General features: G+C 48.3%; 1 protein-coding gene across 1 annotated transcript in view; it reads left to right on the forward strand.

The window, feature by feature from the left end:
• The window catches only part of trpm2 (transient receptor potential cation channel, subfamily M, member 2), a gene marked incomplete at its 3' end in the record, with an annotated part of 195,380 nt that overhangs the window by 177,786 nt on the left and 2,600 nt on the right, over nucleotides 1-14,994 (forward strand). The window contains exons 15-16 of the mRNA XM_067978459.1: nucleotides 2,328-2,441; nucleotides 8,279-8,516. Of these exons, the coding sequence (XP_067834560.1) occupies nucleotides 2,328-2,441; nucleotides 8,279-8,516 (352 nt within the window). The remainder of the gene's footprint in view (nucleotides 1-2,327; nucleotides 2,442-8,278; nucleotides 8,517-14,994) is intronic.

The raw sequence follows: 14,994 nt of genomic DNA on the forward strand, positions 1-14,994 counted from the left end.
AAAACAGCGAGTGGTTATGATCTGGAATGCACTGCCCGAGGGGGTGGTGGAGGCAGATTCAATCATGGTCTTCAAAAGGGAACTGGATAAGTACTCGAGGGGAAAAAATTTGCAGGGCCACGGGGATAGAGCGGGGGAGTGGGACTAATTGGATTGCTCTCACAAAGAGCCTGTATGGGCTCGATGGGCCGAATGGCCTCCTTTTGTGCTTTTTAACCATTCTATGATTCCATGAGTCATCCATCATGATTATTTGTTGGATTTGTACCTGTAACCCAACCTCTCTCCATCTCACATACAAACACACACAAAAACACGCAGGCACACAGATACACACAGACGCACAAACACAGACCCACAGAGACAAATACAGACACTCACAGACACGCACACAGATGCACACAGATGCACACACAGACAGATACACGTGCATACAGACACACTCACGCAGACACACACAGGCATGTGCACACACCCATGCCCATGGGATCCAAGGGAAAGTGGCTCGTTGGATCCAAAATTGGCTCAGTGGCAGGAAGCAAAGGGTAATGGTCGACGGGTGTTTTTGTGACTGGAAGGTTTTTTCCAGTGGGGTTCCGCAGGGCTCAGTTCAAGGTCCCTTTTTGTGAGGACCTAGCACTGAATGTACTACTTGAATGTAAGGGGCATGATTAAGAAGTTTGCAGACGATACAAAAATTGGCCGTGTGGTTGATAGTGAGGAGGAAAGCTGTAGACTGCAGGAAGATATCAATGGACTGGTCAGGTGGGCAGAAAAGTGGCAAATGGAGTTCAGTCCGGAGAAGTGTGAGGTAATGCATATGGGGAGGGCAAACAAGGCAAGGGAATACACAATAAATGGGAGGATACTGAGAGGTGTAGAGGAACAAAGGGACCTTGGAGTGCATGTCCACAGATCCCTGAAGGTAGCAGGACAGGAAGATAAGGTGGTTAAAAAGGCATACGGGATACTTTCCTTTATTAGCCGAGGCATAGAATATAAGAGCAGGGAGGTTATGCTCGAACTGTATAAAACACTAGTTAGGCCACAGCTTGAGTACTGTGTACAGTTCTGGTCACCACATGACAGGAAGGATGTGATTGTACTAGAGAGGGTGCAGAGGAGTTAGAGTCATCGAGTTAGAGTCATCGAGTTAGAGTCATCGAGTTAGAGTCATCGAGTCATAGTCATAGAGTCATAGAGTTATACAGCACGGATAGAGGCCCTTCGGCCCATCGTGTCCGCGCCGGCCATCAAGCCCTGTCTAATCTACGAGGATTTACGAGGATGTTGCCAGGACTGGAGAATTTTAGCTATGAGGAAAGATTGGATAGGCTGGGGTTGTTTTCTTTGGAACAGAGGAAGCTGAGGGGTGATTTAATTGAGGTGTATAAAATTATGAGGGGCCTCGATAGAGTGGATAGGGAGGACCTATTTCCCTTAGCAGAGAGGTCAATAACTAGGGGGCATAGATTTAAAGTAATTGGTAGAAGGATTAGAGGGGAGCTGAGGAGAAATGTTTTCACCCAGAGGGTGGTGGGGGTCTGGAACTCACTGCCTGAAAGGGTGGGAGAGGCAGAAACCCTCAACTCATTTAAAAAATACCTGGATGTGCACCTGAAGAGCCGTAACCTACAGGGCTATGGACCAAGTGCTGGAAAGTGAGATTAGGCGGGGTGGCTCATTTTCGGCCAGTAGAGACTTGATGGGCCAAATGACCTTCTTCTGTGCCGTAAATTTCTATGATTCTATGATTCACACACACAGACACGCATACAGACACGCACACGGGAACACACAGACACACACGCAGATAAACGGACACACACAGACACGGACACACAGACACGGACACACACAGACACGGACACACACAGACACGGACAGACACGGACACACACAGACACGGACACACACAGACACGGACACACACAGACACGGACACACACAGACACGGACACACACGGACATGGACACACACGGACACGGACACACACGGACACGGACACACACGGACACGGACACACACGGACACACACAGACACGGACACACACAGACACGGACACACACACACAATCATGGTGGGCTAGAGGTGCGGTTATACTGTGCTCCATAGGAGGAGGAATTCACCACTGGAAGTGTTAAGACAGCCACCTGGTGTCTGTAACAGTGAGGCCCAGAGTTCTGTCTGAGACTGGTGCCCACTGATGTAAAGACACTTCATTTGAGGTGTTCGTGTCAGTAACCTGGTGAAGGTCGTGATACTCCTGACAATCACAGACAGCAATTCTCCAATCTCCACAAAACAATCTGCTTCTCTTTTCAGACGGGATGAAGTGAAGAGGAAAAAAAAGCCATCGAGTGATATTGAGCTCAGTGTTTATCCACCTGGGAGCGAGAGCCTCCGCTCCCTCCACATTGGACCACGATCCGTCTCACAGTGAGTACGAGGCTAAAACTCACCAATACACATCCTTCTCTCTCTTGGCAGACTACATGCAAGCGCTCTCTCTCTCTCTCTCTCTCCTTCTCTCCATCACTCTCTCTGTGTCTCGCTCTCTCTCTCTATGTCTCTGTCTTGCTCTCTCTCTATGTCTCTCTGTGTCTCGCTCTCTATGTCTCTCTGTGTCTCGCTCTCTATGTCTCTCTGTGTCTCGCTCTCTATGTCTCTCTGTGTCTCGCTCTTTATGTCTCTCTGTGTCTCGCTCGCTCTCTGTCTCGCTCTCTGTCTCGCTCTCTGCCTCGCTCTCTGTCTCGCTCTCTCTCTATGTCTCGCTCTCTGTCTATGTCTCGTTCTCTCTATTTCTCTCTCTCCCTCTGTCTCGCTTTCTCTATTTCTCTTTCTCCCTCTGTCTCTCTCTGTCTCGCGCTCTCTCTATGTCTCTCTCTCTATGTCTCTCTCTCTATGTCTCTCTCTCTATGTCTCTCTCTCTATGTCTCTCTCTCTATGTCTCTCTCTCTATGTCTCTCTCTCTATGTTTCTCTCTCTCTCTCTCTCTCTATGTCTCGCTCTCTGTCTCGCTCTCGCTCTCGCTCTCGCTCTCTCTCTCTCTATGTCTCGCTCTCTCTCTCTATGTCTCGCTCTCTCTCTGTCTCGCTCTCTCTCTCTATCTCGCTCTCTCTCTCTGTCTCGCTCTCTTTCTATGTCTCGCTCTCTGTCTCGCTCTCTCTCTCGCTCTCTCTCTATGTCTCGCTTTCTCTATTTCTCTCTCTCCCTCTGTCTCGCTCTCTATTTCTCTCTCTCTGTCTCGCTCTCTGTCTCGCTCTCTCTGTCTCGCTCTCTGTCTCTCTCTCTCTCTCTGTCTCGCTCTCTATGTCTCTCTCTCTGTCTCGCTCTCTGTCTCGCTCTCTCTCTATGTCTCTCTCTCTGTCTCGCTCTCTCTCTATGTCTCGCTCTCTCTCTATGTCTCGCTTTCTCTATTTCTCTCTCTCCCTCTGTCTCGCTCTCTATTTCTCTCTCTATGTCCCTCTCTCTGTATCTATAGCTCTGCCCATGGCTCAAATCCTGGCTGTGTATGTTTTTTTTCTCTCTCTCTGTCTCTATTTCTCTCTCTGTCTGTTTCCCTTCATCTCTCTCTGTCTCTGTGTCTGTCTCACTCTCTCTAGCTTTGTACCTCTCTCTCTCTCTGTCTCCCTCTCTCTCTGTCGCTCTCTCTGGAGAATTGTGTTTGATTTAACAGTGTGTGATGAGTAAGGTACCATTCTAGTAAGTCTTTTCTGCACCCTCTCCAAGGCCTTCACATCCTTCCTAAAGTGTGGTGCCCAGAATTGGACACAATACTCCAGCTGAGGCCTAACCAGTGATTTATAAAGGTTTAGCATAACTTCCTTGCTTTTCTATACTGTGCCTTTATTTATAAAGCCCAGGATCCCTTGTGCTTTTTTATTAGCCTTCTCAACTTGTCCTGCCGCCTTTAAAGATTTGTGTACATATATCCCCAGGTCTCTCTGTTCCTGTACCCTTTAAAATTGTACCATTTAGTTTATATTGCCTCTCCTCATTCTTCCTACCAAAATGTATCATTTCACACTTCTCTGCATTAAATTTAATCTGCCATGTGTCTGCCCATTTCACCAGTCTGTCTCTGTCCTCCTGAAGTCTGTTACTATTCTCCACATTGTTTACTACATTTCCGAGTTTCATGTCATCTGCAAACTTTGAAATTATACCCTCTATATCCAAGTCCAGGTCATTAATATATATCAAAAAGAGCAGTGGTCCTAATACTGACCCCTGGGGAACACCACTGTATACTTCCCTCCAGTCTGAATAACAACCGTTTACCACTACTCTGCATGGATTTTAATTTTTCTAAAGTTTATTATGTGGTACTTTATCAAACCCCCTTTGAAAGTCCATAAACACAACATCAACCGCACTACCCTCATCAACCCTCTCCATTACTTTGTCAAATAATTCAATCAAGTTAGTCAAACACAATTTGCCTTTAACAAATCCGTGCTGACTTTCATTTATTAGCTCATATTTTTCCAGGTGCCGATTAATTTTGTCCCGGATTATTGTCTCTAATTGCTCCCCCACCATCGACGTTAGTCTGACTGGCCTGTGGCCGGGTTTATCCCTCTCCCCTTTTTTGAACAGGGGTGTAACATTTTCTATTCTCCAGTCCTCTGACACTATCCCCATATCTAAGGAGGATTGGAAGATTGTGGCCAGACCCTCCGCAATTTCCACCCTTACTTCCCTCAGTAACCTAGGATGCATCCCATGTGGACCGGGTGACTTTTCTACTTTGAGTACTGCCAATCTTTTAATACCTCCTCTATCTATTTTTATCCTATCCAATATCACTACTACCTCCTCCTTTTCCTGCTACAATGGCAGCAGCCTCTTCTCCAATGAAGACTGATGCGAAGAATTCATTTCGTGCCTCAGCCTCACCCTCTGCCTCCACAAGATCATCTCCTATTTTGTCCCTAATCGGTCCCACCCTTCCTTTGACTATCCTTTTACTATTTATATGTTTATAAAAGACTTTTGGGCTCCTTTTTCTGTTTGCCACTAATCTATTCTCACTCTCTCTTTGCCCCTCTTATTCCCTTTTTTAGATCTCCTCTGTACTTTCTGTATTTAGCCTCGTTCTCGACGTATTATTAACCTTACATTTATCATAAGCCTCCTGTTTCTGTTTCATTTTAATCTCTATATCTTTAGTCATCCAGGGAGCTCGAGCTTTGGATGCCCTTCCTTTCCCCCTTGTGGGAATGTGTCGAGTCTGTACCTGAACCATCTCCTCTTTGAAGGCCTCTCATTGCTCATTTACTGTTTTACCTGCCAATCTTTGATTCCAATCCATCTGGGTCAGATCCCTTTTCAACTCACTGAAATTTTGATTTTTCCTTGTCCTTTTCCATAACTATTCTAAACCTAATGATATTATGATCACTGTTCCCCAAATGCTCCCCCACTGAAACATGCTCCACTTGCCCCACTTCATTCCCCAGAACCTGATCCAGCACTGCTTCCTTCCTCGTTGGGCTGGAAACACACTGCTCAAGAAAGTTCTCTTGTACACATTCCAGGAATTCCTCCCCCTCTTTGCCCTTTACACTGTCCCAGTCTGGGATTATTATTGGGATAATTGCAATCCCCCGTTATCACTACTCGATAGGTCTTACATCTTTCTGTAATTTACCTGCAAATTTCTCCTCAATCTCCTTCCCATTATTTGGTCTACACCCAGTAGTGTAATAACTCCTCTATTGTTCCTTAATTCTAACAAATAGATTCTGTCTTTGACCCCTCAACTACATCATCCCTTTCCAGTGCTACAATAGTTTCTTTGATCAATACTGCCATCTCCCTTTCTTTCCTTCCCTATCTTTCCTGAATACCTTGTAGCCCAGAATATTAAGTACCCAATCCTCCCCTTCTTTGAGCCAGGTCTCTGTTTTTGCCATTATATCACAGTCCCATGTGGTGATTTGTGCCTGCAGCTCACCAACCTTATTTACCACACTACGTGTATTTACACACATGCATGGCAATCTCGTCTTAGACAGCCTCGCATTTGCCCCCTGTCTGATCCCTCCTCTTTCTGAACTATTCTTTACTCTTGTGCTACTTGTCCCTCTGTGCACCTTGTTTCTCCTCTCTAATGTTTCATCCTGGTGCCCAGCCCCCTGCCAAATAAGTTTAAACACTCCCCCACAGCACTAGTTAAACTCTCGTCCGGCCTATTCAGGTCCCTCCTGCCCCAGAACTGGTCCCAATGCCCCAGGAATCTGAAGCCCTCCCTCCTGCACCATTTCTCCAGCCACGCATTAACCTGCCTTATCCGACTATTCCTACACTCATTAGTACATGGCACTGGGAGTAATCCAGAGATTATTAACGTTGACTCTTTAGCCTCCTCCCTAGTTCCTAAAACTCTGACTGCAGGACCTCAACCCTTTTCCTTCCGATGTTGTCGATTACCACATGGACCACAAGTTCTGGCTGTTCACCTTCACCCCTGCAGAATGTTCAATTGTTTGATAGGACAGTGTAGAGGGAGCTTTACTCTGTATCTAACCCGTGTTGTACCTGCCCTGGGAGTGTTTGATGGGACAGTGTAGAGGGAGCTTTACTCTGTATCTAACCCGTGTTGTACCTGCCCTGGGAGTGTTGGATGGGACAGTGTAGAGGGAGCTTTACTCTGTATCTAACCCGTGTTGTACCTGCCCTGGGAGTGTTTGATGGGACAGTGTAGAGGGAGCTTTACTCTGTATCTAACCCGTGTTGTACCTGCCCTGGGAGTGTTTGATGGGACAGTGTGGAGGGAGCTTTACTCTGTATCTAACCCATGCTGTACCTGCCCTGGGAGTGTTTGATGGAACAGTGTAGAGGGAGCTTTACTCTGTATCCAACCCTTGCTGTACCTGCCCTGGGAGTGTTTGATGGGACAGTGTAGAGGGAGCTTTACTCTGTATCCAACCCGTGCTGTACCTGCCCTGGGAGTGTTTGATGGAACAGTGTAGAGGGAGCTTTACTCTGTATCTAACCCGTGCTGTACCTGTCCTGGGAGTGTTTGATGGGACAGTGTAGAGGGAGCTTTACTCTGTATCTAACCCGTGCTGTACCTGCCCTGGGAGTGTTTGATGGGACAGTGTAGAGGGAACTTTACTCTGTATCTAACCCGTGCTGTGCCTGCCCTGGGAGTGTTTGATGGGACAGTGTAGAGGGAGCTTTACTCTGTATCCAACCCGTGCTGTACCTGCCCTGGGAGTGTTTGATGGGACAGTGTAGAGGGAACTTTACTCTGTATCTAACCCGTTCTGTACCTGCCCTGGGTGTGTTTGATGGGACAGTGTAGAGGGAGCTTTACTCTGTATCTAACCCATGCTGTACCTGCCCTGGGAGTGTTTGATGGGACAGTGTAGAGGGAACTTTACTCTGTATCTAACCCGTGCTGTGCCTGCCCTGGGACTGTTTGATGGGACAGTGTAGAGGGAGCTTTACTCTGTATCCAACCCGTGCTGTACCTGCCCTGGGTGTGTTTGATGGGACAGTGTAGAGGGAGCTTTACTCTGTATCTAACCTGTGCTGTACCTGCCCTGGGTGTGTTTGATGGGACAGTGTAGAGGGAGCTTTACTCTGTATCTAACCCGTGATGTACCTGCCCTGGGAGTGTTTGATGGGACAGTGTAGAGGGAGCTTTACTCTGTATCTAACCCGTGCTGTCCCTGCCCTGGGAGTGTTTGATGGGACAGTGTAGAGGGAGCTTTACTCTGTATCCAACCCGTGCTGTACCTGCCCTGGGAGTGTTTGATGGGACAGTGTAGAGGGAACTTTACTCTGTATCTAACCCGTGCTGTACCTGCCCTGGGAGTGTTTGATGGGACAGTGTAGAGGGAGCTTTACTCTGTATCTAACCCGTGCTGTACCTGCCCTGGGAGTGTTTGATGGGACACTGCAGAGGGAGCTTTACTCTGTATCTAACCTGTGCTGTACCTGCCCTGGGTGTGTTTGATGGGACAGTGTAGAGGGAGCTTTACTCTGTATCTAACCCGTGCTGTACCTGCCCTGGGAGTGTTTGATGGGACAGTGTAGAGGGAGCTTTACTCTGTATCTAACCCGTGCTGTACCTGCCCTGCCCTGGGAGTGATTGATTCTGACACTCAGTGCCAGTGATGCAAAAAGTTTCATTCCCAGCTCTTACGTCCACTACCTTAATGATGCCAATAAAAATTTGAAAAAACAGATCAGCCCCCTGGTGTGTGTTGTTGTGTGCCAGTTTGCTAATGTACTATGCTTTCTGTTTGCTCTGTTTGAAGGACGGCCCTGATAGCTGATGGTGATGAGCAGGATATGCAGCCTCTGTCCTGTTGGCAGCAGCTGAGAGCATTCTACACTGCTCCAGTGGTGGTCTTTTACTGGAACGTTCTGGCCTATTTTGGCTTCCTCTGGCTCTTCTCCTACGTTCTGCTGATCGATTTCCAGAGCCCGCCATCTGCCAGAGAGTATCTGCTCTACGTTTGGCTTTCTACTCTGGTGTGTGAAGAAATACGACAGGTGAGGCCGATGCTTCTCTTTTACGTGGGCAAGGGGACAACTGAGTACAACAGCGAAGGATGGTGCGGAGGCTGTTAGCACTGTCCTTTCACCAAGTCTGCAGCTATCAAACCCAGCACCAGGCAAAGGGATGAAGATCTCCTCTTCTCACTGCTGGGAACCATCCAAAATCCAAGCTGTTCAACACAGCATCAATCCAATCCCAAGAGGGCATCGACACACACCACAAAATGACACTCAGTCCCATCAGTCCCATCAGGGAGGCAAAAGGTCGGAAATTAAAATAGTCCCCCTGGTACGATAGCGGGTAGATTTTTGAGTTTGGGACGGAAATGCATTCATAGGACAGTGTAGAGGTAGCTTTACTCTGTATCTAACCCGTGCTGTCCCTGCCCTGGGAGTGTTTGATGGGACAGTGTAGAGGGAGCTTTACTCTGTATCTAACCCGTGCTGTACCTGCCCTGGGAGTGTTTGATGGGACAGTGTAGAGGGAGCTTTACTCTGTATCTAACCCATGCTGGACCTGCCCTGGGAGTGTTTGATGGGACGGTGTAGAGGGAGCTTTACTCTGTATCTAACCCGTGCTGTACCCGCCCTGTGAGTGTTTGATGGGACAGTGTAGAGGGAGCTTTACTCTGTATCTAACCCGTGCTGTACCTGCCCTGGGAGTGTTTGATGGGACAGTGCAGAGGGAGCTTTACTCTGTATCTAACCCGTGCTGTACCTGCCCTGGGAGTGTTTGATGGGACAGTGGAGAGGGAGCTTTACTCTGTATCTAACCCGTGCTGTACCTGCCCTGGGAGTGTTTGATGGGACAGTGTAGAGAGAACTGACCATAGAATCATAGAAAGGTTAAAGCACAGAAGGAGGCCATTCAGCCCATCGAGACCATGCTGGATCTCTGCAAGAGCAATCCAGCAAGTCTCACACCGTCCTTTCCCCATGGCCTTGCACATTTTTTCCCTTAAAGTACTTATCCAGTTCCCTTTTGAAGGCCATGATTGAATCTGCCTCCACCACCCCCTCGGGCAGTGCATTCCAGATCCTAATCTCACTGTGTAAAAAAGTTTTTCCTCATGTCACCTTTGGTTCTTTTGCCAATCACTTAAATCTATGCCCTCTCTTTCTTGACCCTTCCGCCAATGGGAACAGTTTCTCTCTATCTACTCTGTCTAGACCCTTCATGATTTTGAATACCTCTATCAAATCTCCTCTCAACCTTCTCTGTTCCAAGGAGAACAACCCCAGCTTCTCCAGTCTATCCACATAACTAAAGTTCCTCATCCCTGGAATCATTCTAGTAAATCTTTTCTGCACCCTCTCTAAGGCCTTCACATCTTTCCTAAAGTGCGGTGCCCAGAACTGGACACAATACTCCAGTTGTGGTCAAACAGTGTTTTGTAAAGGTTCATCATGACTTCCATACTTTTGTACTCTATGCCTCTATTTATAAAGCCCAGGATCCCGTATGCTTTTTTAACCGCTTTCTCAACCTGTGCTGCCACCTTCAACGACCTGTGTACATATACCCCCAAATCTGTCTGTTCCTGTACCCCCTTTAGAGTTGTGCCCTCTAGTTTATATTGCCTCTCCTCATTCTTCCTACCTTTTTTGAACAAGGGTGTAACATTTGCAATTCTCCAGTCCTCTGGCACCACCCCTGTATCTACAGATGTTTGGAAGATTATGGCCAGTATCTCCGCAATTTCCACCCTTACTTCCCTCAGCAACCTCGGATGCATCCCATCCGGACCAGGTGATTTATCTACTTTAAGTACAGCCGGCCTTTCTAGTACCTCTTTATCAATTTTTTAGCCCATCCAGTATCACAACCACATTCTCTATTACTGAAACTCTGGCAGCATCTTCTTCCTTGGTAAAGACAGATGCAAAGTGCTAATTTCGTACTTCGGCCATGCCCTCTGCCTCCATGAGTAGATCTCCTTTATGGTCCCTAATCAGTCCCACCGCTCTTCTTATTAACCTTAATTGTTTACATGCCTTTTAGATTCCCTTTTATGTTGGCCGTCAGTCTATTCTCATACTCTCTCTTTGCCCCTCTTATTTCCTTTTTCACTTCCCCTCTGAACTTTCTATATTCAGCCTGGTTCTCACTTGTGTTATCAACCTGACACTTTTCTCTCTATCTCTTTCGTCATCCAGCGAGCTCTGGCTTTAGTTTTTTTTTATTCGTTCATGGGATGTGGGCGTCACTGGCGAGGCCGGCATTTATTGCCCATCCCTAATTGCCCTTGAGAAGGTGGTGGTGAGCCGCCTTCTTGAACCGCTGCAGTCCGTGTGGTGAAGGTTCTCCCACAGTGCTGTTAGGAAGGGAGTTCCAGGATTTTGACCCAGCGATGATGAAGGAATGACGATATATTTCCAAGTCGGGATGGTGTGTGACTTGGAGGGGAACGTGCAGGTGGTGGTGTTCCCATGCGCCTGCTGCTCTTGTCCTTCTAGGTGGTAGAGGTCGTGGGTTTGGGAGGTGCTGTCGAAGAAGCCTTGGCGAGTTGCTGCAGTGCATCCTGTGGATGGTACACACTGCAGCCACAGTGCGCCGGTGGTGAAGGGAGTGAATGTTTAGGGTATTGGATGGGGTGCTAATCAAGCGGGCTGCTTTGTCCTGGATGGTGTCAAGCTTCTTGAGTGTTGTTGGAGCTGCACTCATCCAGGCAAGTGGAGAGTATTCCATCACACTCCTGACTTGTGCCTTGTAGATGGCGGAAAGGCTTTGGGGAGTCAGGAGGTGAGTCACTCGCTGCAGAGTACCCAGCCTCTGACCTGCTCTTGTAGCCACAGTATTTATATGGCTGGTCCAGTTAAGTTTCTGGTCAATGGTGACCCCCAGGATGTTGATGGTGGGGGATTCGGCGATGGTAATGCCGTTGAATGTCAAGGGGAGGTGGTTAGACTCTCTCTTGTTGGAGGTGATCATTGCCTGGCACTTGTCTGACGCGAATGTTACTTGCCACTTATCAGCCCAAGCCTGGATGTTGTCCAGGTCCTGCTGCATGCGGGCTCGGACTGCTTCATTATCTGAGGGGTTGCAAATGGAACTGAACACTGTGCAATCATCAGCGAACATCCTCATTTCTGACCTTAAGATGAAGGGAAGGTCATTGATGAAGCAGCTGAAGATGGTTGGGCCTTGGACACTGCCCTGAGGAACTCCTGTAGCAATGTCCTTGGGCTGAGATGATTGGCCTCCAACAACCACTACCATCTTCACTTGTGCTAGATATGACTCTAGCCACTGGAGAGTTTTCCCCCTGATTCTCATTGACTTCAATTTTACTAGGGCTCCTTGGTGCCACACTCGGTCAAATGCTGCCTTGATGTCAAGGGTAGTCACTCTCACCTCACCTCTGGAATTCAGCTCTTTTGTCCATGTTTGGACCAAGGCTGTAATGAGGTCTGGAGCCGAGTGGTCCTGGCGGAACCCAAACTGAGCATCGGTGAGCAGGTTATTGGTGAGTAACTGCCGCTTGATAGCACTGTCGACGACACCTTCCATCACTTTGCTGATGATTGAGAGCAGACTGATGGGGCGGTAATTGGCCGGATTGGATTTGTCCTGCTTTTTGTGGACAGGACATACCTGGGCAATTTTCCACATTGTCGGGAGATGCCAGTGTTGTAGCTGTACTGGAACAGCTTGGCTCGAGGCGCAGCTAGTTCTGGAGGGCAAGTCTTCAGTACTACAGCCAGGATGTTGTCAGGGCCCATAGCTTTTGCTGTATCCAGTGCACTCAGCCGTTTCTTGATATCACATGGAGTGAATCGAATTGGCTGAAGACTGGCTTCTGTCACAGTGGGGATATCGGGAGGAGGCCGAGATGGATCATCCACTCGGCACTTCTGGCTGAAGATGGTTGCAAATGATTCAGCCTTGTCTTTTGCACTCACGTGCTGGACTCCGCCATCATTGAGGATGGGGATGTTCACGGAGCCTCCTCCTGTTCGTTGTTTAATTGTCCACCACCATTCACGACTGGATGTGGCAGGACTGCAGAGCTTTGATCTGATCCGTTGGTTGTGGAATCGCTTCGCTCTGTCTATAGCATGTTGCTTCCACTGTTTAGCATACATGTAGTCCTGAGTTGTAGCTTCATCAGGTTGGCACCTCATTTTTAGGTACGCCTGGTGCTGCTCCTGGCATGCTCTTCTACACTCCTCATTGAACCAGGGTTGATCCCCTGGCTTGTTGGTAATGGTGGAGTGAGGAATATGCCGGGCCATGAGGTTACAGATTGTGCTGGAATACAATTCTGCTGCTGCTGATGGCCCACAGCGCCTCATGGATGCCCAGTTTGAGCTGCTCAATCTGTTCTGAATCTATCCCATTTAGCACAGTGATAGTTGCCCTACCTTTCCCCCTCGTGGGAATGTGCCGAGACTGTACTCAAACCATCTCCTCTTCAATTACAGTTATGCCTGCCGATCTTTGATTCCAATTTACCCGGGCCAGATCTGTTCTCAACCCACTCTAGATTGCTCCTTGTCCATTTCCATAACTAATCTAAACTTTATGATACTATGATCACTGTTCCCTAAATTTTCCCCCACTGACACTTGCTCCACTTGACCCACCTCATTCCCCAGAACCAGATCCAGCAATGTCTCCTTCCTCGTTGGGCCAGAAACATACTGATCAAGAAAGTTCTCCTGAACACATTTCAGAAATTCCTCCCCCTCTGTGCCCTTTACACTATTACTATCCCAGTCTATATTAGGATAGTTGAAGTCCCCCATTATCACTGCTCTATGGCTTTTGCACCTCTGTAATTTCCCTGTAAATTTGCTCTTCTATCTCCTTCCCACTAGTTGGTGACCTATAAAATACACCCAGTAGTGTAACGGCACCTCTATTGTTTCTTAACTCTAACCAAATAGATTCTGTCCTTGACCCCTCCAGGACATCCTCTCTCTCCAGTACTGCAATATTCTCATTAATCAATACTGCCACCCCCCACCCTCATCCCCCCTCCTTTCTTCTCTTCCCTCTCTTTCCTGAACACCTTCTCTCCAGGAATATTTAGTCCCCAATCCTGCCCTTTTTTTGAGCCAGGTCTCCGTTATCACCATGACATCGTATTCCCATGTGACTATTTGCACCTGCAGCTCACCAACCGTGTTTACCACACTTTGTGCATTTACACACATGCCCTGCAAACCAGTCTTAGACTTTCTTGTACTCTCTCTTAGTCTGATCCCACCTAATACTGTACTATTTCTTACTCGAGTGCTATCTTTCTCTCCCAATCTATTGTGTCCCTTGTTTCTCCTTTCCAGCGCTACATCCTGGTGACCATCCCCCTGCCAAATTAATTTCACCCCCCCCCGCCACAGCACTAGTGAACCTCCCCGTGAGGACATTGGTCCCAGCTCTGTTGAGGTGCAACCCGTCCGGCTTGTACACGTCCCACCTCCCCCAGAACTGGTCCCAATGCCCCAGGAATCTCATGCCCTCCCTCCTGCACCATCTCTCCAGCCACACATTCATCTTCTCTATCCTCTTATTTCTATACTCACTGGTGCATGGCACTGGGAGTAATCCGGAGATTTCTACCTTTGAGGTCCTGCTTCTTACTCTCTTTCCGAACTCCTTAAAATCTGCCTGCAAGAACTCATCCCTCTTTCTACCTATGTCGTTGGTACCGATATGGACCACGACCTCTGGCTGTTCACTCTCCCCCTCCAGAATATTCTGCAGCCACTCAGTGACATCCTTGACCTTGGTACCAGGGAGGCAACATACCATCCTGGAATCATGTCTGCGGCCACAGAAACGCCTGTCTGTTCCCCAAACTATAGAATCCCCCATCACCATCACTCTCCTGACCTCACTCCTCCCCAACCTCCCCCCCCCTGTAGAGCTGAGCCACACATGGTGCTCTGGACTTGGCTCTGGCTGCACTCCCCAGAGGAACCCTCTTCCCCCACCAGTACCCAGAACTGAACACTGATTGGAGAGTGAGATGCCCTCAGGGGCCTCCTGAACTACCTGCCTGGTCCTCCTTGTCTGTCTGGTGGTCACCCACTCCCTCTCTGCCTGCACTCTCTTAATCTGCAGAGTGACCACCTCCTGAAACGTGCTATCCCCGTAGCTCTCAGCCTCGTGGATTCACTGCAGTGACACCAGCTGCTGCTCAAGGTCTGAAACCCGGAGCTCGAGCTCCACCAGCTGACGACATTTCCTGCACATGTGGTTGTCCAGGACACGGGAAGCATCCTGGAGTTCCCACGAGGCACAAGATGGACATTCGACGGGTCTGAGCCGCCCTGCCCTGCCTCGACTTATCAGAACTTCACAACAATGAACAAAAGACTGAAAAAAAAAACTCACCAATCAGTTCTGTCCCTTTTCTGACATCATTTCAGGTTTCTTCTTAGCTCCCTGGACTTCGATTTTTACCTGTTTCAGTGCTCTGTATCTAACCCGTGCTGTACCTGCCCTGGGAGTGTTTGATGGGAC

Source organism: Heptranchias perlo, unplaced genomic scaffold, assembly GCF_035084215.1.
Source record: "Heptranchias perlo isolate sHepPer1 unplaced genomic scaffold, sHepPer1.hap1 HAP1_SCAFFOLD_292, whole genome shotgun sequence".
Lineage (NCBI taxonomy): Eukaryota > Metazoa > Chordata > Chondrichthyes > Hexanchiformes > Hexanchidae > Heptranchias > Heptranchias perlo.